This window comes from Gallinula chloropus, assembly GCF_964237585.1.
Source record: "Gallinula chloropus genome assembly, chromosome: 10".
In the NCBI taxonomy this organism is placed as follows: domain Eukaryota; kingdom Metazoa; phylum Chordata; class Aves; order Gruiformes; family Rallidae; genus Gallinula; species Gallinula chloropus.
In genome coordinates, this window is record NC_140095.1 from 13,730,613 (window position 1) to 13,754,122 (window position 23,510).

Here is a 23,510-nt window from a genome sequence, read left to right on the forward strand (position 1 = left end):
AAGCAGTCATTCAGAATCGAATAGGTGTGGACAAGTTTGACCCCAAGCAATAACCAAAGAGCATGTGAAAGTGGCAGCAAGCAACGCTCTCAGCTTGTACAGCTGAGGGCAGGGACGGGGCCGTGCGGTTATTAGCAGGCTGAGCTGAGCTGGCTACTCAATTACAGCTGTTTTATCCCCTGTCTGGATTTGAAACAGCTTCCTCCGATCTCTTCGTGACTCAGTGTCTTGGCATGGAGGATTGCATACCCGAGAGGTTAGCTTTTGAAATCCACCAGGGACATTTCACCTTCCTAAAATAAAGAGCGGGCAAAATATTTTCAACCTCCCTCCAAAGAAATGCACACATCAAAAAAACACACATATCACTGCTTAATAAGTGGATGTTGTTGGCCCCTCTGCTGGTTCTGGACTGGGATAGGTTTTCCTATTTATAATCCTGCAGCTGTTTGCTGACTGAATAGCAGTATTTATTAGTTGGCATGTTTACTAACCGCCCCAATACCGTCTCTACCTGTAATTGTGGTGCAGCTTACATATTATTCTTTTTCAGATTTCTTCATTCAAGTGGGTTGTGTTACTCCCAGGCCTGGCGCTGCGGCTTGCTGAGGGTATTCATGGTTTGAGGGTATGAGGCTTTGGACTCAGGTGACCCTGAACTGTAGCAGACCTGTGAAGAGACACTCAGGGGGATAAAATGGACTCAATTTTCCAAACTGTTTGTCCACGGCCGTTCTGGGCTTTAATGTTCTCTATTCGCCTCGCTTGAGAGCAGAGTTTCCTCCCACCTATGCTCATCTATTTTCTTCCCTTCCATGTTTTACTGATATTGGTCAAAGCTGACCCCTTGATGCTTTCTAGCACACGTGAGCCCCGAGCCATGGGAGAGGGGCTGTAGACTGCAGCAGACCAGGGTGTCCTTGGACTCCTGGTACCCTTATGCCAGGGAAATCTAATGCACCCGCTTTCCCCAGGCACCCTGCAAAGCATCGTCCCTTGGCAGGGAGAGAGCGGAGAGCTCTGGAAAAGCCAGTGGGACACCTCCAATCCAGCCCTGCAGGACTCCACTGCCCCTCTCCTGCCAGTACTGTCCCACCCCAGAGGCATCTGGAGGTACTCGCCCTCCAATTCTGCGGGGGCTTGCTCCTCTGACATCCTCCCAGCACTCCTCCTGCCAGGGCTGTGTCCCACCCACCCTCCATTTGGGTCCATCTGACCAGTGCTACTGCAATTCCCCCACTGCACAGGGCACCTCTAACAGTGCCCTGGTCAGCAGCTGGCAGTGCCCTTTGTGGAGCCAGGGGAAGGGGGTTCAATCTCCACCCCAACTCATTTTCAGAGGCTGGTGAAGTCAGCTGCCCCCCTCTGCTCAGCCCCGGTCTACAGCCTTGCCATGAGACACCCTTCAGTGCTCCCTCTCCTGGGATGCTTTCCCTGGATCTTTCTCTCTGATTAGGAGAACCAGGTCTTCAAACCAGGTCTCCAAACCAGGCCACCACCTGATCAGACCTCACACCTCAGGTCGTTTTGGAGCAGCAGTCGCGCTGGGACACCACCCTGGGCCAGCCACCCCGCTGCGGCGTGTGCTGTGGCCACGTTTACGCTGAGCATCAACGACTGTTTGTGCAGGGGGAAGTCAGGCCCAGAAAGGACCAGCCAGGTCTGCATTTCATTTACAGGAGCTGTAAAACTGCCACCTGGCCAGTGGCTTTACGGCTTTGGACGATGCTGGTGTCAGAGACGTTTGGTGCAGGAGCCAGCTGGAGTCGAGCCAGTTTTATATTTAATCTTGCCCATAAATACAAATAAAGGGCCTGTATTTTGAGCGAGTGGCAGGCGCACCATGGACATTATTAAACCTTCCAAAAATAAACCCCTGCCAAAGTGAAGGGAGCCAGATTTTCCCTGGAAAGTCTCAGCACGGGGCGGTAAGAGGGCAGCCCCTCTGCTGCACGGCCCCTCTCCCAACAGCTGCTCCACATCAGGAGCTCCTTCTTCCCTCTAACTCTTCGCCTGTTTAGCCCCAAACACGTTGGAGCAGCTCCATGCTCACCCAATGCTAGATCAGGAACAGCGTGGCCAGTGGGTCCAGCGAGGTGATTGTGCCCCTGTGCTTGACACTGGTGAGGCTGCACCTAGAGTGCTGTGTCCAGCACATCGCTACATCGAGGTCCTGGAGTGAGTCCAGAGATGGGCAACCAGGCTGGGGAAGGGGCTGGAGGACAAATCCTCGGAGGAGCGGCTGAGGGAGCTGGGGTTGTGCAGCCTGGAGAAGAGGAGGCTGAGGGGAGACCTTCTCACTGCCTACACTGCCCTGCCAGGAGGGTGCAGAGAGGTGGGCGATGGTCTCTTCAGCCAGGGGACAGGGGATGGGACAAGGGGAAATGGGCTCAAGCTGTGCCAGGGCAGGGTCAGAGCAGGCATTAGGAAAAAGTCCTTCACCGAAAGAGTTGCCGGGGCCTGGCACAGGCTGCCCAGGGAGGGGGTCAGTCACCGCCCTGGGTGCGCTGGGCAGACGGGCTGGTGAGGCGCTCAGGGCTTAGCGCAGGACACGAGCGGTTGCGCCCCACGGTCTCAAAGGTCTTTTCCACCCCAGTGATTGTGTGAGGACCAAGCGGCTGCTGCCGAAACACTCCCCGCCCTGCCGGCTCAGCGGCTCTGCGGCCCGCCCGCCTCGCCGCCTCCCTCGCCGCCTCCCTCTCCGCCCCGCCTACTCCCGAGGAACGGGCGGGTGGGCCGCCCCAGCTCGGCACTACACTTCCCAGAGGGCCGCGCGGCGGAAGCGGACATGAGGCGGGGGCCGCGCAGCACGCGGTGCCTCCGGGCTGCGCCGAGCGGGCCGCGCCATGGCGGCGGACGGCCGCGGGGGGCGGGAGCTGCTCGCCCTCATCCACCAGCACTTGCTCCGCGGCGGCTACGCCCGCGCGGCCCGTGAGCTCCAGGCGCAGACCGGGCAGGTAACGGGCAGTAAGGCTGGGGCGGGAGGCGGTGGCGGGGGGAGGGGGGATGTCAGTCCCGGGCTTCGGCCTCGGCGGGGTCGGAGGGCCCGGGCCTCCCTGCCCCCTCGCCGGGCCCGGCTCCCGCCGCTCTGTCGCAGGGTCCGGGCGCCCTCGCAGACCCCGCGCTGAGGCTGCCCCTGAGCCCGTTGCTCTCCCCTTGCTCCGCGCCCACGTGTTAGCCCGGCTCCCAGCGGGTCCCCCCGGTGTCCGCCGGCCCGACCCCGCCCCGAGCCGGCTGGGGAGAAGGGGGCAAAGCGGCAGCCCGCCGGGTAAAGCCGTCCCGTGCCGGCGGGGCACCGCGTCGCGTCCCCCCCCCTCCTCCCTCAGCCCCCGAGCACGTGTTGCACCCGCCGTGGTGCAGCGGGACGGGCCGTGGGAGGGAGGGGGGGGCTCTGAGGGGAACGTGTGTGCGGGACGGGGCGTCCCGCTGCTCCTCGGGGTGCCTGGAGGGACCTCGGCGGTCTCTCCTCTGCGGTCTCGGGCCTGCTTGTCCGGTGGCCGCGTCCTGAGACGGGGCCGGTGCCTGACGTGTGTTCTCTCTGCATTCACAGAAGTTGCTCCCTTCCCTTTCGGCCTCTCTCGAGGACATCTTCACCCACTGGGAGAAGTAAGTTGAAGGAGGAAACAACTATCCAATAAGTCCCAGACCGTGTTAACAACCAGGCTGTGTGGCACGTGTGACCATTATTTGCTGGGGATTCCCCTTGTCAGGGTATTTCCGATGAGAACTGTGCTCAGCAGACCTGCCTCCCACCTCAGGTTTCAGAGCGATTCATTGCAGCTGTTAAAGATTGCTTTGGCTGAAAATTCCCTGAGCTTGGAGATGTGAGTCCAGGTTTGAGAAACTGATGGCTCTTCTTGCCTGCTGGGGTTAATTCTGGTGTTTTGTGGGGCTCAGAGTCGTGCTTTACAGTGTGCCACTTTCCTCCTAAAGCCACGTGCTTTGAGGAACACTGACAGAGGTTTGGAGCAGGTGCTGAAATGCCAAGGCTCTTACAGGGACTCAGACCTTGGCCATAGATCATGTAACCTCTGATTCAGAGGAAGTCTCTTGGTTTCAGCCTCTCTTTACAAGCCCTTACATGTTCAGCCCCATGCCTTCCAGTGTAGTTATTCCACTGAGTACCCCACGTGAAGGTCCCCAGCATGGGACCTTCCCACCTGTGGGATACAGAGATGTTTTCACACCCCCTGCTTTAGTTTGGCACTGGGGTGCAGCACTGCTGAGGGGCCTGGCAGCAGCCACAGAGACAGCATGTTAGGGAGTCAGTGAGCTGGACTTCTGTGCCTGAGTGCTGGACTGAAGATGCTCCTCAGCCTCGGGAAGCTGGTGTTTGCTTCAAAGCTGTTACCTGCTTTTTATTACATAATAAATCTATTACTTTTAAACCTTGGGAAGTGACAGGGCACTTGCATCACTTTGCTCTGACCCTTCTGTTATGATCCCACCCCACAAGTACACCTTTTAGCCCTGGTCCCCCTGAATTACACCTGTTCTGAAGTCACAGTGAGGGAAGTAGCGACCAGTAGCTTTGTTTATCCAGAAAGTGCCAGTGGTCTCAGGTGGGTGAGCTGTGATTCTTGTGTCATGTTGCTTCATAGGCTTTTGGCCTGAAAATGCCTTCCCTCCCACTGCATGGCAGCTCTCACCCATCTACCCAAGGTCATCCTCAGTGCTTTCCTTCAGAAACTCCTTCAAAGTCAACTTAACAGTTGAGATTTCCAGTGACTTCAGAGCAGCCTCCCTCTCCAGCTCTGATTAGCCTCAGAGAGGCTGGGGCAGGGGGAAGCTGGACCTGCTCAGCCTCAGGAGCAGCCAGAGCCCTCAGATGCTCTGTGCAGCTGTAGAGCCACAGTTTTCCCCTGTGCAGTATCCCTGAGCTCCTGGTTGCTTGGGACAAATTCTCACAGCAGTCCCTGGTGTGTTATCAGCTGCCATGGAATCAGGAGAGCGTTGGGGCTGCCTGTGTGGCTTGCCCTATTATTTTATTAAAGAGATTATTACAGTAGTTCACAGTGCTTTGTAATAACAAACGTGCCTTCAGCCTAGGCAGCTTGTAAAGAAACTTGCTGTTACAGCTATGCTATTGAAACACCCACAGTAAGCATAGTCTTCACTAGCCAAATTGTTCAATTAACCTTGTTTTTAAATTAGATTAACAAGTAAATAAGTTAAAGTGGCATAAACGTGAGGGGGGGTTGCCTCTGATAGCTTGGGGGGTCTCAGAGCTTTTTTACTCTGTGTGTGAATCACACAGGCATGTGCCCAGCTGATGTTACCTGTGTGATAAAGCAAATGCATTACCTGTGTTCTGGTTTGAGAAGCAATGATAACTTTAGCCACATCTGTTCTGCTGGTACAAGTAGGATTCAGAGCCCAGAAACATTTTGTCCAGGTTTGTTTTAACCCAGTTGCACAGCTTAAAGTGTTTAATGCTCATCTGTGGCCTCTTCCTCTCCATCTTTCAAGACACATTCTGTAGATCCAGCTGCTTCCTTGCTTAAATCTCCCTGCAACCTGACTTTGCTGTCCTTTTGGCCTGTGAGCCCAAGTTCAAATGGCATTTGCAGCCTTTAGAGTCACTTCTCATGGAGTACTAAGGCCTGTTTGGGGATCACTGCCCTGTCCCTTGGACAGCTTTTACTGATTGTCTCACTATAGCTGCCTCCCAGAGACAGGATTTGTTCTGTAAGATGCCGTTGCACTGCAGTGGGCACCAGCCTGACCATGTGTGGTGTTACTTCTCTGCTGAAGTGAGAAAGTGTCTGCCCAGGTCACAGAAAAAATGTCTAGGTCTGGTCTGTTGGAGTTTACTGCAGGGATATTGTGCTCTCAGGAGCGGCCTGAGGAGGACTGGCAATGTCCCTTGCAGGTTAGAGGAGTACTTCTCCCACCCCTTAGGGGCTGTAGAGGAATGTCCTTAGGCTGGACCCTCACCTGAGAGTGGATGAGCATTCTGGTTTATTCAAGAGAATTCTTTTTTTCCTCTGTTTTGACACACGTTCTGTTCCCTCAGAACTCCCTCGAACTCCAGGAGGAGAAAGGTGAGTGATGAAGAGACGGTTATCCCAGAAAAGATCAGAGTTCCTGATCCTGTGAGCAGCTCTGAGAGCTCAGAGAAAGAAGAGGATGAGAAGGAGAAGGCGAAAGCTGCAAACGGTAGGAGCCTCTCATCTCCTGGTGCTGACAGAGCAGGACTGGAGGGTTGTGTAGGAGCAGCCTGACTTGTCTGGCTAGAGAAAATGATTTTAAAGTGATGGCTATTCCCTTGTGCTTTTAGAAAAATAGGACAACTAATTTAGCACCCCCTTCTCATGTGGAGTTGAGGAGCACAGATGTCTGCTGAAGCTAGAAAAAGCCTGGTGTGATTCATTGGGAAGGGATGGGTGTTGTTCCTTGGATGAAGCCTTGGGAACTTAATGCTGTCTGCTGTGGAGCACCTTCTAGTTAGTCCCAGGTGTCTGCTGGGCCTGCAAAGACTGGCCTGTTTCATGCATGAGGAAAGCATTTGTTACTTGGTTTGGAAAGCCAGTGTCCTCTGAGGTGGAGATTGCTCCCTGCTGCAGCTGATGCTGGTTTGGTCTAACAAAACCCCATGTGTCTGAGATGTTATGGCTCAGTCTTATCTGCTGTAGACCTTTGGAAACACAGAGACCTTGGCAGGTTCCTTGTCTGGGTGTTGGGGAGAAAGGTGGGGTGGAGGAGTAAAATCCTCACCTGTCACAAGGTTGGGCAGGTGTGGAGATGTGCCCCTGCCTGCTGTGGCCTTCCAGAGGCCATTGTCACAAGAGAGACATGCTCACACAACTTCTCTGGGGCTCTCTCCTGTGCAGCAGCCAGCCTTTCCCTGGCCACCAACTCAGGAGCGAATGCAGACAGCAGTGAGGATGAGGACTCCTCATCAGAAGAGGAGACACCAGCTGGGAAGGGTGCTGTCACGGTAAGGCAGTTGGTCTCTTGGCTTTGAAGTCTGATTGTACTCTGAGGCCAGGACTGTCCTGGGCTCGTTGGCATGTGCAGAAATGTGGGCTGGGGTGGAATTCATGTTTAAATGACCTTCTCCTGGATATCTGCCACCCAAATATTTCCCTAAAGAGCTCTGTGGCTTGCCCTCCAGGTTGCTGTTTAATATCTGTTATGTCCAATGTCTGTAGGCTGCTAATTTCTCTTGTTTCCTGCAGGTGACACCAGCTGTGGTGAGTGGCAAACCTGCCAACTCCTTGCATTCTCCTAACAAACCCACCACCCCAGCAGGCAAGGCAGCAGCACGCCCTGCTGCAACCAGAACTGTGGCCTCAAATAAACAGCAGCCCAACACACCAGCTGCAGCTGCATCTCCTGCCAAAGCTGGGCAAAAACTTTCTAGTCCTGGGAAGCCTAGACCTGCTGCACCTGCCGTGGCCAGAGTAGGTCAAATCAAAGCACCGGTAACAACCAAAGCACCAGAAAGCTCCAGCAGCAGCAGCTCTTCATCAGAGAGTGAGGAGGAAGAGACACCGACTGTGAAGACCCCAGTCCCCAAAGTGGGTAAGGAGCCCGTGGGGTGTGGTAGATTGGGTCTTGAGCCATGCCTTCAGCGTGTTCCTTTCAGCTCCCTTGCTGGAAAGCTCTGAGTGATGCTTGTTCCTTGGGGAGGCTGTGAGAATACTGCAAAGCAGCCAATTCCAGAGCTCTGTGGGATGAATCCAGCATGTTTGCTCCCATTTCAAGCAGCAGATTCTGTGCTAAAATGTCTGTCTGGCAGCACCCAGTGCTACAGGGTTGGAAAGAACAGCGTAGCGTATCTTGAGGAGATGCAGTGCTAATACTGCAGATACTTTCAGTATTGGAAAGGCACTGCAGCATCTTCTCTCTGTTCCCAATTGTAAAGTGATTGTTCTGGGGCTTTGAAGTCTTTGGGGAAATATTTTAACTGCTTTGAAGTGTGTGTGTTGTGGGGGGTTGAGGAGTAGATCATAGAAGCTCTGAACACAGTCCTTCTCTCAGCTGTTTCCCAGAGGAGGTCCCGCTAGGCTGGGTGCCCCAGCAGGCAGCTCCCAGAGGGTTGAGGGTGGCCAGGGAAGTGGTGTTTTGGGGCCATTGTTTGGAGAAGCTGTTCCCAGCAAGCCAGTGATGCTCCCAGCAGGGCTAGGCCCTCTTCCCTGAAAATCCCCTTAGTCTTCTCTGTGGCTTGCTTTGTTTTCCTCACTTCAAAAGCCATATTAGCATCACGCTCTGGGAGCTCAGAGCAGGCAGCATCCGTGACATCTTGCTTGTGTTTCAGAGCCGAAGCAGCCAGCTGGGGCTGCTGAGAGCAGCAGTGAAGAATCAAGTGATGAAACATCTTCTGAGGAGGAGCTTACAACTCCAGCAGTCCAGGTAACCTCTCCAGCCCAGGGTCTTTGCCTCTAGGAAATCCTTTCCCTTCCCTTGAAGGAGAGAGGAGATGCTGCTGTGCTGTAGTTACGACAGCACCCCATTCCCTGGGTGTGTGGGAGCCACAAACCCCAGGCCAGAGAAGCACATGTGACTGAGCCCTGCTAACCCTACCACCATCAGCCAATATATCCCAGTTCCTGAAATTGAGGGAAGCTCTTTGATCTGCAGGAGGCAATTGATTTGCAACTCCACAGATGTAGTCAGGCAGTCTGTGGAGAAAGTGGCTTGTTTGAGGTACTCCCCAAGCTTATCCCAGTCAGTTACCATGGTGGATGCCTTAAAAACAGATCCCATGCCATTACAGCTCTCGGCCTGTTTCTTCTGAGATGTTTCCTGATTATCCTGCTCCCTTTTGTTCGCCCTGTTCCCAGGCAAAGCCAGCTGTGAAAACAGTGCAGGTTAATACAGCGCCTGTGAGAACTACACCTGCTGCTCCAGTGGCCCTCAAGAAGAATGCAGTGAGGCAAACACCACCTGCGCCGAACCAGGCCAGGCCCACGCCGAACCAGGCCAGGCCCATGCCAAACCAGGCCAAACCTGCACCTACAACGGTTCCTGGGGCTGCAGAGCCTGATGACTCCTCAGGCAGCAGCGACTCCTCAAGCAGTGGCGACTCCTCAGACAGCGAAGATGAGGAACCTCCCTCAGTAACCCAGGTGCCTCTATCCGAGCTGTCTCTCCTGGCATCCCTCTCCAGGGCTGGGAATTGCAGTGAAAAGAAAAACTTTGTGAAGGAATGTAGTGTATAGCAAAGTCATGTTGGAGGTGGGAGGAAGGAGGCATGGGGTCTCTAAAGGTACCTCAATGTCTTTGCTCTGAGCTTTATAATCAAGCCATTGTGCTTTTCTTCTAAAGAAAAGAAGTCCATCAGTACTTTTAAATAAAAAAAACCAACCCCAGTGATTCTTTTCCCACCTGGAGAGGCAAATTGTGCTGGTTGAATTTGCCTCTCTGATATAAATTGCAATAAATAATGTCTAATTTGTCAAACTGCAGTGCAGCTTCTCTTCCCTGCTGTGGGGAGTGCAAAGTGCTGCAGCATACCTCACTGGAGGGGACTGGTACTAGCAGCAGGGTGATGAAGAGTGTCTGGTGTTTCTCATCTTGGGAGACTATCCCCACGCAGCTAGATGAAAGGATGCCTTGTGTCCTGCCAGTTGCTAATCTTCCTTCATTTGCCTCTCCCAGAGGGCTTGGAAATCTCTTCCCTTGATTACACTCTGAGCAACTGAACTGTGTTGCTGTGGGATTTGCCTTGTTTCACACAGTTCTTGTCTTGTCCAGGCAAAGCCACCTCCAAAATCCTCCCAGGCCGTCCCGACCCCAGTGAAAGCAACACCAGCAGCGCCGCTCTCTGTCAAAGCATCTCCAGTAAAACCACTTCCAGTGTCCCAAGGGAAGCCAGCACCAAAGCCAGCAGTGCCAAAGCAGGTCAAAACAACACCGGGAAGGCCTGCTGCCCCCACAAAGCCTGCTGAAATTCCAAAGCCAGCGGAGAGCTCTGACTCCTCAAGCAGTGAAGAGGAAGATCTCCCTCTGCCCATCAGCCAGAAGGTAAGTGATGCCACCCTCAGCTTGGTGAGGAGGGATGGGATGTGCAAGGCAGTAGTTTTGCCCTTCAGTGCTACCACTGATACTCATCTTGGCTCTCCTGTGAGGGTTTGTTTAGGCTTCTCTTGAGAGAAGGACTGTGAACTCAGACTGCATTCTGACATAGGCGGCTGAACTCATAGGGAAGCAAATCCTCAGAGTGTCCTTGGATACATCTGTGATACAGGGACCTTCTGCACTGACTCTGAGCTGCAGAGCCCATCAGAAAGTGCCCTGAGAGCAATGTTTTGGAAATGGCAGCTATTATCTGCAAGGGAGGAAGGGAAACTGGGGGCAGACCCTCACGTGTCCTTGCAGGAAGGCTCTTTGTCAACACGTCCTTTCACTGCTGACAGGCAGGAGCTGGAGAGGCTCTGCGTTTGTCTTTATAGCCTTGGTCTGCTAAGGTGGGTGGAGGGGGACGCATCTCTCACAGTTGGCTCTCTGCTGCTCTCTTCCTGCATGATTATAAGTGAAGATTCAGCTCTGGGTGGCAGGAGCAGCTATTCTGACAGCTCTGCCATGGGGTCCTGCTGTAAAACTCTCAAAGACTTGTCCGTTCTAGCTGAGGTAGGCTTGTGTCTCCCCCAGTTTGAAGGTGGCAGCAGCAGGTAGCAGTCTTGCTGACAGCTCTTTAACCATTTCAGTGTCTTTCCTTTTGCAAACCAGCGATTACCCAAAAGCCCCAAATCTGCAAGGAAGAGCTTGTCATCATGGGAGCTCTATTTTTGCCAAACAGGCTGTTTCTTCCTATGTTAGTAGCTTACAAGCAGAGACCACGAGTAAAGCCTAAGATAAACCATTAGGCTTAGCTGTGTCCACAGTCCTGTCCTCCCAGTCAAACTCTTCTTAGCTCATCCTCACCATCTGCTACTTGGGCATATGCTAACCACTGACTTACTGTATCCTGCAACTTCCTCTGGCTTCTGTGCAAGATCCAAACAGATACAGAGCGTTGGAAGCTGCTTCATCTTTCCCTGTGGGGGTGGATTAGCACAATTAAAATGAACATCATGCCTAAATTGAACTGCTTAATTGGTATGTTTACCTCTGAAGATTCAGGAATATTTAGTCAAAGAGGTTGACAAGGTTTTTGCAGATTTTGGGGGGAGAAGGGTGGTGGTGGGGGACAGTCTGGGTTGACCTTTAAAGATGCTGTGAGCTGCTTTTCTTTTGGAACTGCTGATTCTGTTCTGCTTCGTTTTCCCTGGATGTTTGGGACCAAAGATGACACTTGAGCCATCTACAGACCTGCATTGCCTTCTCCTTGCCATAAGTGGGTGTGAAATGCACACACACGTGTTGGGAAGCTGAGCATCCCAGGGGAACTTGTGCAGGCTGCGCTGGTAGAAGTTGTTCCTGCAAGTTTTTATCTTGGACCACGTGCCAACAAGAGACAGAGGGTCTCCTTCCCTCCCCAACCCCATTCCTGCTCTGCTGCAGGTGGTAGTTGTACCTTTGCTGTGTCACAACCCAGCTGCGATACTGGTCCCAGTCCCGATATGCTGGCGGGCGCATCAGCGGCGCACAGGCAGCGATGGGGTTTGTTACAACGTGCTCAGTGCACGTGGCCTGGGGTTGTTTCCCCTCTTGTCATGCAGCACTGCATGATGCAAACCGACCCAGCGGAGTGGCAGATGGGTTGTGAGGGAGCTGAGTCATCACACTGTACTGAGCAGCAGGCAGCTCCTGCTTTGGGGGCTGGAGAGGGAGCAGGAAAAATTTATTTCCTCTTGAATTAGTTTCTTCTTCTCTGAGTTACTTCAGTACCTGTGGCTCTTAAGGTGTCAGAAGCTCTCTGCCTGTGTTACCCTGCTCCCTAGGGGTATCTCAGCTGTGCTGCTGGCCTGATCCTGCCTTGGGGCACGTCACAGGATGTGGCAGCTGTCAGCCATCTGGCAGTGACCAGGATGAGGTGGATTGAGGGACCTTGGCCTCCTCCCAGGAAGATCTGAGGAGTCCGAAGGCTGCATAAAGCTGGTGGTTTCTCTATGGATACTGTTACATTCTTTCTGTGTCAGGATGCCTCTGTCCGGCAGCTCTTTCCCAATCTCTGGCTCTGTTAGGAAACGAAGCAGCCCTTGTGCCATGCATCCACACAGGAGGAGAAACCAGTCCCTTTGCTGCAAAAGGTCTTAAAAGTGAGCAAGAGGGGTCTGAGCTTGGCAGACTCTTCCCTCACTGCAGTGCTTGGGACAGGAGGGAGAGGAGCTAGCACACTTGAGTAGAGCTGTGAATTCTTGTGTCTGCTTCAAGTAGTTCTGTCTCTTCAGCATTGCAAATCTGGCCTCTGTCCTGGAGATAGTGACTCACTGGTATCAAAACAAAACAGACAAGTGAGGTTTGCAATTCCCCCCCTTCCCAAGCGCTTGTGGAGGTTTCTGTTTCTCTAAGCAGAGTCAAAATGTGCTTGGCTTGTTCGGGGAGCTGTTCTGTAATGGGATAAACATGCAGATGCTGTTGTCTGTTTAGTGTTTGGCTTGAAGATGATAAACACTGCCCCAGTGGCAGCCCTCAGCAGGGCTGTGCCAGGAAGCACGGTGAGATCTGTCCTCCTGGAAGGCTGTTAGGCTGGTGCTCTCAGCAGCTGGCCAGGAGCAGCCCCTGGGTGAGCTGCTTGCTGCCGAAGTCCTCCTGGTCCTCTGCTGCGGGCTGAGAGGGTATCACTGTGGGTATCGCTGTGCTGTGCACCACAGGAGTGGCAGAGGGGGTGGCAGGGGCTGTGCAGCCAAGCAGGAGTGTCTCTCACCACCTTGCAGGAGACCCAGAGAGAGAGAGCACTGCAGCAGGCTGCCATCACGTGCAGGTTGGATGGGGTCTGCCTGCCCTGGCAAGCGTGCTGTACTCTCTGGCAGAGCAGCCCGGAGATGAGCGATGAGTGGAGTAAACTGAGTGGGTGCAGAGCACTGGAAGCCTGGAGAATATCTGCGGGTGGTGAAGTTACCAGATCTCTCAGCGAGCGCTGCCTCTCCCTCTGCCAGCACTAGCCTTCAGCAGCGTGCAGGAGGGGTGTCTGCAGCCCCCAGCCCACGCTGGGAGAGGGGCTGGGAGGGGGTAGTCTCACCTGCCAGTTGTGTATCTGGTGCTGCAGTAACTGTGGGGTCCCAGTGCTGACACATGAATTTCTTGGGGCGGTGACTTGTGGCCTGTCCTTGGACATCAGAGAGCTGATGTGCTGGAGAACAGCACAGCCCCAGCGAGTTCCAGGGGTTTTTGGTTCCTTGACCTGTTGACAGGGGTGTTCAATGGTACCTTGGATCCCACTCTGCTCCTGAGCACTTCTTGTCAGCCCTGTGTCTATGCTGACCTCTGGGGTGTAGCTGCACTGATGCAGACACTGAATCTTGCATGTGTTTTGTCACAAGACTTCCCAGCACCTACCAATTCCCCAAACTGGGGGCAGGCCATGCTTAAATGAGAGACTTCCTTGGAAGGGGGGTGAGGTTGGGGGTTGCAGTGCTTTTCCTGTCCAGCCAGTGTCTCAGCCTCAGAGTGCTGTTAGCCCTGCATGCTTGTGAGGTGGAACACGCTCAGGCTTCCTGTCAGAAGCAGGTTTCTGGATGCAGAGGTGTGTCTCCAGCAGCTCAGGCCAGGCAGTGAGTGAAGCCCCTTCCAGTTCTGACATGCCAAGGATAGAGTGAGTGTTAGGAACAGCTGTGTTAGGGTAAAACAAACCCCAACTTGAGCTCAAACTGCACTTAAACTCCTAAACAACACCTGTACTAATACCACATTTCTGGGCTCGCATCTCTCTTTTGTTAAGAGGTTAACAGAACAGCCTGGGCACGTTCCCAACCTCAGCCAGGCTGCTAAAGCTGGGTTGCCTGAAAAAGCAGTAGGAAGCACCTTGAAAACCCAAGCCTCAGAGAGCGGGAGCAGCGATTCATCTGAGAGCGAAGAGGAGTCCCCCCCTGCACAGGCACAGCCTCTGCAGCCTGGTGAGTGTCCTTGTAGTGGCCAGGATCCCTCACCCACATCCCTGTGCATTTCCTTTTCTCCCATGGAACAGCCCAGCCTGTTGTGACTGCTCCTGTGATCCGTGGAGAGCAGCTCTTCCTCATGGTGATGCTCTCCTGTGCTTTTTCCTGCAGGGAAAACCAATGCTGCACCCCAGCCAACAAACGTGAAGGTGGCACCAGCCCCTCCACCTGTGGCCAGCAGCGATGACTCCAGTGAGGAGTCAGACACAGAGGAAGAAATAGTGCCCCCATCACAGGTAAGGAGCTGCTGACCCCCTGGGTGTGGGTGCTGGTAGCTCTGCATGCCCAGGAGGTCTCAGAGCTTGTGGTGGTAGCCTTCTTGTTGGCTACGTCAGGCTTTCTTGGCAGCATTCCTGGGTCTCACTGACCCTGGCTTCAGGTCTTGGCCACAGCAAGCTTGCAGTGTTAGAGAGCAGTGGAAGGTGTGAATATTTTGGCAGGAACATGAGTAGATGCACGAGCCCAGACCTCCTCTGAGACTCTGTCCCCTTTGCCCTGCTCCAGGGAGTTAGGCTGGAAAAGCAGCTGACTCCTCACAGGCAGAGTCTTTCCATGAGCTCCAAGGCAGCCCGCCCCGTTGTAGGGTGGGGATGGAGCTCTCTGGGCTCCCCCTCCACAAGCCTTGGGAGGGTCTGCCCTTGAAAAGGGTAGCATGGTAGTCCTGCTGTCTCTCACCTGGAGGAGCCAGACAGACTCTTGCCCTGGAGAAGGGAGGGGACCCCATATCTGCAGAGACACTGCCAAATGCCTTAGAGCCCATCCCAGCTCACTCACCCGAGTCTCTTTGTGCCTCCATGCCAGTCCCACAGGGCCATGGCTGAGCTGCCTTGGCAGAAGCTGGCTTGGGTGTCTCTGCACCTCTGCTGCAGCTGGAGCCTGAGAGCAACGGTGGGAAGAAGCCTGGTGGCTGCCATCCCTTCATGGTGGTGGCTTGGCCAGTGCTCTGAGCCCCAGGCTTAGTGGCCACATGCACTCCTTGTCCTGATACGTGTGTCCCCTGTCTGGCCAGCGCCTTTGCATGGAGAGGGAGATTACATACACTGTAGGAAACCCTTCCCCATGTTGGCCTGCTGCTGTGGCCAGCGGAGAGGCTGTCTCCCCTGCAGCTGGTGGGCAGGCAGCCAGCTTGAGCAGTCTTCAGTTAAAGCGTGTTTATAGTACTGAGATTGTATAAAATAACACAGCTCTGTAACTCGAGCCCTGTGCTGAGAGCTCACGGCACTGGCGGCTCTCTGCACGGTGCAGCGCTGCCTTCTCCTCTGAAGGCCAGATGTTGTGTGAGGGAAATGTCAGCCCACAAAGGCCCAGCTTGTCAGAGCTCTGCTGAGGGAGAGCTGCTCACGTAGCCTCGTTTGTAACGCAAACCAGGAGGCTGAGCCTGCCTTCCTTGCTCTGCTCCCTCCTCTGCTGGCATTTGTGCCTGGGACCTGATGTCAGTGCCTGATTTCCATGCCCCTGGCTCTTCTATTTTTAACCCCTCTTACGTTTAGTTTGACGGGAGGCCTCAAATGTGAGGCAACAGAACTGCTTCTTGTTAATTTGCTCTCTAATCTGGGACTTGCTCGTGGACCTGGAGGCAGATCTGCCCTCTGGTTGGTGTCTTTGCTTTGCCTCTGTTGCCAGTTAACTCCTGATGTGTCGTTTTTAGGGTGTAGGAGACACCCTGGAGTCCAGCTGCCCACTTTGCGAAGTACGGTTTCAACTGCAGCCTTGCTGGTGCTGCAGTGGATCAGGACCTTGCAGCCTGCCAGCACATTACTGCCTGCCTGCCCTCAGGATGGTGCCTTGGGGGTGCTGAGCTCATGCTTTAGGCGCTCCTGGGGTGCTGGCCCTCGTTCCTCTGCTCCTGGCTGTGCCAGAGGCCTTGCTTAGAGGCTATAGGAGGCAGCACTGGCCTATGAAGGGAGAGGGGAAGTAAACGTGAGCCTTGGTGCTGTGCTGGAAGTGCTCAGGAGTTGGTGGTGGGTTAATCTATACTTCTGCTTCTCTTTCCCTCCACATTGTGCTCTGTCCTCATTTTCTTTCTCACCTACTTTAGGTTCTGTCCCAGCAGAATGTCAAAGCAACCAAGGTTTTGAGCGTAGCTGCAGCCAAGGCCAATGCCACCCTGCCTCTGGGGAAGGGGACAAAGCCATCAGCTGTCTCACCAGTTACCAGAGTGTCTGAGAGCTTGAGCAGCAATTCCTTGGAGCACAGCATACTGAAAGGAGAGGTAAGGATGGAGGAGACTAAAGTGAGGAGCTTCACTGTGGAGAGTGGGAGATGGGTGTGCTGGAGTCTGAGGCTCCTGCAGTGTCTCCAGCTGAGGGAAGGGGGGAGAAAAGGGGGTGCTCTATTTTCTTGGGATAGCCTTGGCATGCACTGGAGCGGTACCGCTGAAGAAGGGACAAGGTGGTCCAAGCCCATCTGCCCTGGGCTGCTTCTTCCAGTCCATGGGTATGAGCAGTTATTCCTCTTCCTAGATGCATTTTGTCTTCCTCTCCCTAGGCCCCCTCTACTCCTTGCCCAAAGCAAACGGTTCCAGTGGGAAAAGCTCCCCCAGCCACCCCTGCTGCTCCTCAGGCTGCTCCACTCCTGGGAAGTCCCACCAACAAGACGAGGAAGCCAGGCCTGCAGCCAGCACAGGCCATCCGGCTGAGCCAGCCAGTGCCACCCACCCTGGCAGAGGAGACCTCAGACAGCAGCAGTTCCTCAGACAGCGATGAGGAGGGGACACCCAAGCAGCCCCCCAAACCTGGTCAGTTGTCCCAAGAAGATGCTCTCATTGGTGTTGGCCAGGTCAGGGTGGGGACAATGTACTGTTATCCCATGAGAGGTGTCACCGTCACGCAGTGGTTGGAGAGGGGTTCCCCCTCTCCAGCGTGGCAGAGTGTTCCCCTTTCTTTGGAGATAGAAGGCCTTGGGTGGCAGTAGCTGTGCTGGGGGGGGTGAGCTCAGCCCCAGGCAGGGGTGGTGGGTTTAATGAGTGAACTCTGCTCCTCCAGCAGGCTTGCTGCAGAAACCAGGAGGGACACAGCCAGACACCAGCTCCTCCTCGGAGTCCAGTGAGGAGGAGGCAGCATCGCAGGTATGGTACCTGAGCAGGCTGGGGTCCTCTTGGGACTTGCAACTGGGTCATAAATAGGACAGAGAGAGAATTGAATTCTCAGCTGTAGCAAAGAGGGTGCTGAGTGGCTTTGCCAGCACAGGAGTGGGGGCTCCCCGGTGCAGTGCTGTGAGCAGGGCCTTTCCCTGGGGGCACAGAGAGGCTCTTGAACCCCAAATGCTTCCCCAGGGAGCCAGGCCTTGGGTCTGGAGCTCACAGTGCCTCTCCGTGAGGAAGGGATGGGAGGAGGTGGTGCCTTGCAAGGGTTAAACCAGGAGAACTGGTACACAGTGCCAACAGCAGCAGGACTTTTTTCCCCTTTTTATTTGTAACTTAACCCCTGTCCAAGCCATTAAATCCCCTTTGTAAGCACCGTGCAGAGCGTGCAGCACATCTGCAGAGCATTAGCTGTGCGTGGGCGTGTGCTAATGGCCAAGAGCCTCCCCCAAGCCCACTTTACTAGGCCAGAACAAAGAGGAGACCCTCTCCCCAGCAGCTCTTGCTGCTGTAAGCTCAGGCAGTGCCCGGCACCCTCTCCTGGCAGCCCTAGCCTCTCCAGGGCTGCCTCAGCAGTGCGGGATCATTCCGTGGGTGGCCAAAGGTGGGCCCTTCACTTGGAGCACAGGCACAATAGCAGCAGAGACAGATCTGCATGTCTGGTGCGTGGGAGGCTGCCCTGCTGTGACTCCTCAGTATGTCTGTGCTGTTTCAGTCCCTCCTCACAGGCTACCCGGGTCTCTCCAGTGCCCCAGCAACACCCCAGACTCCAAAGACAGTTCCCCCTCAGCCTGTAGGCAAAGCGGGGCAAGGCAGAGCTGTGGCTGCTATCAACTCCCCTGCCAAGGCCTTGGTGAAGCCAGACCAAACTGACAGCTCCAGCAGCGATTCTGACATGGACATCTGTCAGGCAGCTCCAAACCACAAAGCAGGTGGGTCTCCCATGGCAGTGTTGGGAATTGCCTGGTCCTGGGAGCAAAGCCATGCTGGCACGGGAGGGTGACACTGGCGTAGGGCTGGCTTCCCAGCGTGTCTGCGCTGCAGAGCGCAGGAGCGTGGAGTGCTGCTGCCGTCTGCTGGCTCCCCCCAGCAACGACACAACCCTGGTCTCAAACACCCTTCCTGTGCTGGCTGGCTTCTGTGCCCCGGCCTCTTCCATGTTCTGCTTTAACTGCTGTAATTAATGCAGTTAGCAGGAGTGGGTAGGGCTGTCCCTGAAACCCACGCACGCTGCGTTGGTGTGCTGGGGGAGTCACGGCATCTCTGGGAGGTTTAAACACTGGCTGAAGAACATCTGCCCTACGGTGCTGGTGCTCAAGTGTGCCCTTGGTCTCTTTGGGCTCTGTAGCGTGTCTGGAGGGCAGAGGAGGGGAAGCAAGTGGAAAATGTATGGAGAAAGGAAAGGTCATGCTGGTCCCCTGTCACCCTGGCTTTTGGGAAGCTGTAAAACTCAGAGATGATCTGGCTGTGAGCTCTGGAGGCCCCCACTCACATGGGTCCATTGGCCTCTGAGGCACATCATTAGGTTGTGTGGAGGTATATCAAGGTTTGAGCACTCCCAGCTGCTGGAGGATAGGTTAAACATGGTGGTGTGGATGTCCCTTCTACCCTAGGAAGTCCCTGGCTTGCTGGGGGTGGTGTCCTGGGACAGGACTGTGCTGTCTGTGCTCACCCATCTTGTGCTACAGTTTTTTGGCCAGTCCCTGTTCTCCATGGCTGTTGTTCCCACTTCCCCCACCAGATTCCCAGTCTCAGGCTGCAGCACCCTTCTATGGTGCCACTGCAGCTGCAGTGACCATCAGGTTTTGCTTTAGAGGCAGAACTGGCTGCTCTCCAGACGTGCATTTCCACCCTCCAGTGACTCTGGGGTCTGTAACAAATGCTCCCTGAGTTTGATTCTCTCTCTTGCTGTTTTCTCTGCAGGAAACAACCCCGCTCCAGGGCAGGAAGCCACAGCAGCCTCCAGCAGTGAGAAGGTGGCAGGAAAAACAGAGCCAGATCATGCCAGCCTCAAACCTTCCCCAGTTAAGGAAGCCTTGTTTGTCAAAGAGAACAACGTTGGGGCAAAGGGGGTGCAAGTGACCCCAGTATCACATACACCAGTCTCCATCCCACAGTCAGAGGACTCAAGCTTGGGGAGCAAAACTGAGGTCACCCCTGCTGCCAAAGCTCCTGCAGTGCAAACACTGGAAGGGTCAGAAGAGAAGAAGAAGCAGAAGAAGGAGAAAAAAGAAAAGAAGGTAAAGAAGAAAACTCCCTCCACGGCAGACAAGGCTGTGAAAACATCTAAGAGCAAAGACAAGGAGAAAAAGAAGCAGAAAACATCTCAGAAGCGGAAACTGCCAAATGAGGATGAAGCTGTTGGGCAGCCCAAGGAGAAGAAGCAGAAAGGACAAGCTGGTGAAGAAGTACCCAAAAAGAAAAAGAAGAAAGCAGCTGGTGACCTGGAGAAGTTGCCAGGCAGCAAGGAAAAGAAAAAATCAGCTAAAAGTAAGCATCCCTCCCTGCAGGCTGCACTTGCCATAGGTTCTCACAGCTGATGCGTGTTCAGCCTCTGGTGCAGGGCCTTGTAAGCAGCACCCACTTTCCTGTTAGCTTCCTGCTTGGCTCTTCCCTCTTGGCCCACCCAAAGCCCATGTCAGATTTGTATACCCTACTTCAGCGTGTTCCTGCAGTCCCAGCACCAGTTTGTGCTGCAGCCAGCGAGCTGGGCTCTCCCACCCTTCTGTCCTGCCTCGGGCACGGTGGGAACCACGTTAATACTCACACTGATCCCTGCTGCTTGCAGAGCAAGCTGATGTCCCCCTGTGTGTTCTATGGCATGACCTGTCCCTCCAGGGCTTTCTCCTTTCCTGGCCTTTACCCTGGCTGGAAGCAGCTGTCCAGCTGAGGGCTGGCAAAGGGTTGAGGTGAGTCTGCGTTGAACCTCCTCAGGCCTCTCTGTGCCTGTCCACGCTGGGCTTGGGAGAGCTGGTGTGAGGTGTCAGCTCCAAGGCCTGTGCTCTGCCTGTTGCCCTGCACTGTGGAACAGCTCTGCTAACCCAGCCAGCTGCCCTGGCTCCTCTGTGGCAAACATGGCTCATGCTGGCAGAGAGTGAAGCTGAAAGGTGGCTGGGGAAGGTGTGCGGAAGGTCCCTGAGGTGCTCCAGGCACAGCAGAGGAACCCAGCGTTCACTTTGTGCAGGGTTTCGTTAGGCAGAGCTTCTCAAGCACAGCTTCTTGCTGCCAGCCTCTTTTAAGAGAGATCAGCCTTGAAACCTGGGCTGTCAGCTGCCATGTCAGCTGCTGCTGCTCCCCGCAGGGTGAGGGAGCTGCTTCCTTGGTCAGCGTCCTACTGCAGCACAGTGAGTGTTCCTCAGGGAGATGTGACCCAGGGCTGGTACTGCTGCTCCCAACCACTGGAGAAAGAGGAGGGCTGGTGGTCCCAGCCTCCTGCTCGTTGCTTCCCATGAGGAGTGCTCCTGCCCTCTTGTCTGCACGCCTCTGGAACACCCTGTTTGCTTCCCTGCTGCCAAGGCGATGGGTTTCCTTCGCAGCGCAGATGCCGTTTGCCAATCTGAGCTGGCTTCGTGCTGGGTCTGGTAGTTCTGGGGATTTTTTGGTGGGGTTTTTTTTGTCTGGAATGAGCAGGCCAGATCTGCCAGGGTTTCTGTTCTGCAGAGATGCAGCCCTTCATTTCAGAGGAGACAGGCTGGCCCCTCAGCCCTCCTGTGGGCTGCTGAGCTGGAGCTGCTGTGCTGAGCCCAGCCTCCTGTCCGCCCTGTGTTAGCAGCTCCCTTTGCTCTGATTCCTGGCATGTGCCCAGCTACTTCAGCACTGAAGCAGTTCCTTGGAGTGGGTGGGAACAGGAGGTGGATCCTATGTAATTCCTCCCACGCCTGTGCTGGCATGATGGGGTCCAATGGCTCTGGCTCAGAGAAACAGCCCTGGGTGCTGCCACCTTGCAGCAGGGCTCTGCCCTCACCCAGGTACTGCTGTGGAAGGTCTGCACTGGTTCAGATGTGATCAGAGACTTACTGGAGCTGCACCTCCTGCTCTCTGCTCCATCTCAGGCTGGCAATACCAGAGTCCCTCTCTTAGTTGACTTTGCTTTCCTTCTCCCAGAAAAAAAGACTGGAAAAGACAAGAAGAAGAGCAAAAAGGTTTCTGCAGAAGGGGAGCCAGTAGCTGATGGCTCTGCTGACAGTCAGAAGAAGAAGAAGAAGGTGTGTGCAAGACCCTGGGGTGGGCTGTGGGGTGGGAGAGCAGTTCCGAACCACTCTTGGGATGCTTGTAGGTGCAGTGCAAACAGTCATGTCCTGGCCTTGACTGGCAGAACAGAGGAGGCTGCAGTTAACTGTGACTGGTCTTGAGACACCCTGACCCTTGGTTGGGATTGGGGTGGCTCAAAGAAGGGTTTGTTCCTGTATCCCTTCCCCAGGAGAGATCCCTTTCCCTGGAAGGGTCAAACCCAGGGGCCCTTCCTGTGGCAGAAGAGTAAACACTCTTCTTCATCCATCTGTTCACAGAGCTGTTTCCAACAGACACAGGAGCTCCTGAGGGCTCTGCAGGCTCCTGCTCCCCATCCCAAGGGCTGGGAAGGGAGCGGAGAGGCTGCAGGATGTTCCTCATGATGGATGTGTCTCTGGGGAGCTGGTAGCCAAGCAGCCTTGGTGGCTTTGCTGGGTCCTTTATCTGTGGCCAATACTGATTTGATTTTTTTGCCCTTTTTGTTTTTGCTCTTTAGAAGAAGAAAACAGCTGAGCCTGAAGGATTGTGAGCGAAGGTACATGGCCCTGGGGAGACTCAGTCGGTACCTCTGAGCGGCGGTAACCTTGGCCGAATTCAGTACTCCTGGGCCAGTCCTGGGAAGACCATGTGCCCTCTGGCTGCCTGCTGAGCCTTAGCTTAGAGGGCCAGGGAGTGGAGCGGTGTCAGGAGAGGCACGCAGCAGCGTGCTGCCTTCTCTGGATGTGCTTGACCTCAACTCTTTAGCTGCTCAGAACTGGATGTCCAGCCCGGACGTTGCTGTCCTCTGTCGTCAGCAGAGATAAGCGGCCTCTGGCAGTGTCTGTCTGTCCCTGCTGACCACGGGGAGCTTGGAAAAGTCATGTGGAGTAGGTGGTGGTGATGATGCAGCCACCTGGAAGTGGACCAGATGACTCTGCCCTTGCTCTCCTCAGCTCTAAGGCTGTTACATTCCTCCCTGTCCCTAACTCTCTTAACTCCTCTCCCCAAAGGTACCGCATCCCTGTGATTAAGGATTTATGGGTGAAGATCAGACAGAAGAGAGGAAAAACAGCTCGTCAGGAGAATTCCAACTCTTTTTTTTTTTAAATAATAATAATTTATATCTTCTTTTAACCGTGACTTTTAGAGCAGAGCAGTGTAACTTTTCTGCCTCCTCCTGCCCTGCTGGGGCCCAGAGACATGTTCATTGCCCCTCTGGACGGCTCACCTATTGCACAGGAACTGAAGGAGACAGTTTGACCAAGAGAAGAGCCAGCTTGCATAAACTGCTTTCCTCCTAGTTGCCACCCAGCCACCCCTTTCTCACCACAGAGCTATATTTTTAAGAGAAACTTTTATCTTTTGGGTTATTTCCCCTCCTTTCCCCTTCTGGGAGTTGTGATGTCAGTCCTTTTGCTACTCTGGAAGAGAGCTCTGGGGTGGGTTTGTACTCTCTAACACTGACAGCAGTGATGGTTGTGTCCCTGCAGTTGCACTGAACAACTGTGGCCAGCAGCTGTTCTCAGCCAAGGCAGTGTCAATTTTTTGTGGGTTGGGTTTTTTTTATGGAATACAAAAAAAATAATTAAAGAAGAAAAAAAAACCCAACCCTAGTGGGATTTTTTTTTGCTTCAGCTGCTTTTGAGGGAAGGGAGGTGACCAAACCCTGGATGGGGAGGGTTTTGGAGGGCAGAGCCCAGCTTCCAGTCCTGTTTAATATCTTTAGCAATGACCTTGATGAGGGAACAGCATCCACCCTCAGCAAGTGCCTGTGATACAAAGCTGGGAGGAGTGGCTGACATGCAGGAACACTATGTTGCCATCCAGCCAGACCTGGACAGGCTGGAGAGCTGGGCAGGGAGAAACCAGATGAGGTTCAACAAAAGCAAGTGTAAAGTCTTGCACCTGGGGAGGAATAACCACTTTTATCCATACAGGCTGGGGGTGACCTGCTGCAGAAGAGCTCTGGAGAAGGACCTGGGGGTCCTGGTCGATGACAGGGTGGACATGAGCCAGCAGTGTGCCCTGGGGGCTGAGAGAGACAAGGGGATCCTGGGGGGCATCAGGAGGAGAGTGGCCAGCATGTCAAAGGAGGTGATCCTCCCCCTCTGCTCTGCCCTGGTCAGGCCCCACCTGGAATATTGTGTCCAGTTCTGGGCTCCCTGGGATAAACAAGCCAGGGATCTCCTGGGGAGAGTCCAGAGGGGCTACAGAGATGATGAAGGGCCTGG

The 23,510-nt window shown here is 54.4% G+C and overlaps 1 protein-coding gene across 1 annotated transcript; it reads left to right on the top strand.

Moving 5' to 3' along the window:
- Positions 1–2,846: 2,846 nt before the first annotated feature.
- Positions 2,847–22,877, top strand: TCOF1 (treacle ribosome biogenesis factor 1; the record flags this gene model as incomplete). Its single annotated transcript, XM_084268443.1, has 18 exons — positions 2,847–2,957; positions 3,551–3,606; positions 6,017–6,159; positions 6,834–6,940; positions 7,182–7,527; positions 8,264–8,358; positions 8,790–9,074; positions 9,703–9,972; positions 13,772–13,946; positions 14,100–14,224; positions 16,027–16,200; positions 16,476–16,725; positions 16,973–17,055; positions 17,786–18,002; positions 18,994–19,560; positions 21,175–21,275; positions 21,797–21,835; positions 22,290–22,877. 17 exons carry the CDS (start codon positions 2,847–2,849, stop codon positions 21,827–21,829), a joined length of 3,138 nt encoding a protein of 1,045 aa, XP_084124569.1. The 3' UTR covers positions 21,830–21,835; positions 22,290–22,877.
- Between the last annotated feature and the right edge of the window lie 633 nt (positions 22,878–23,510).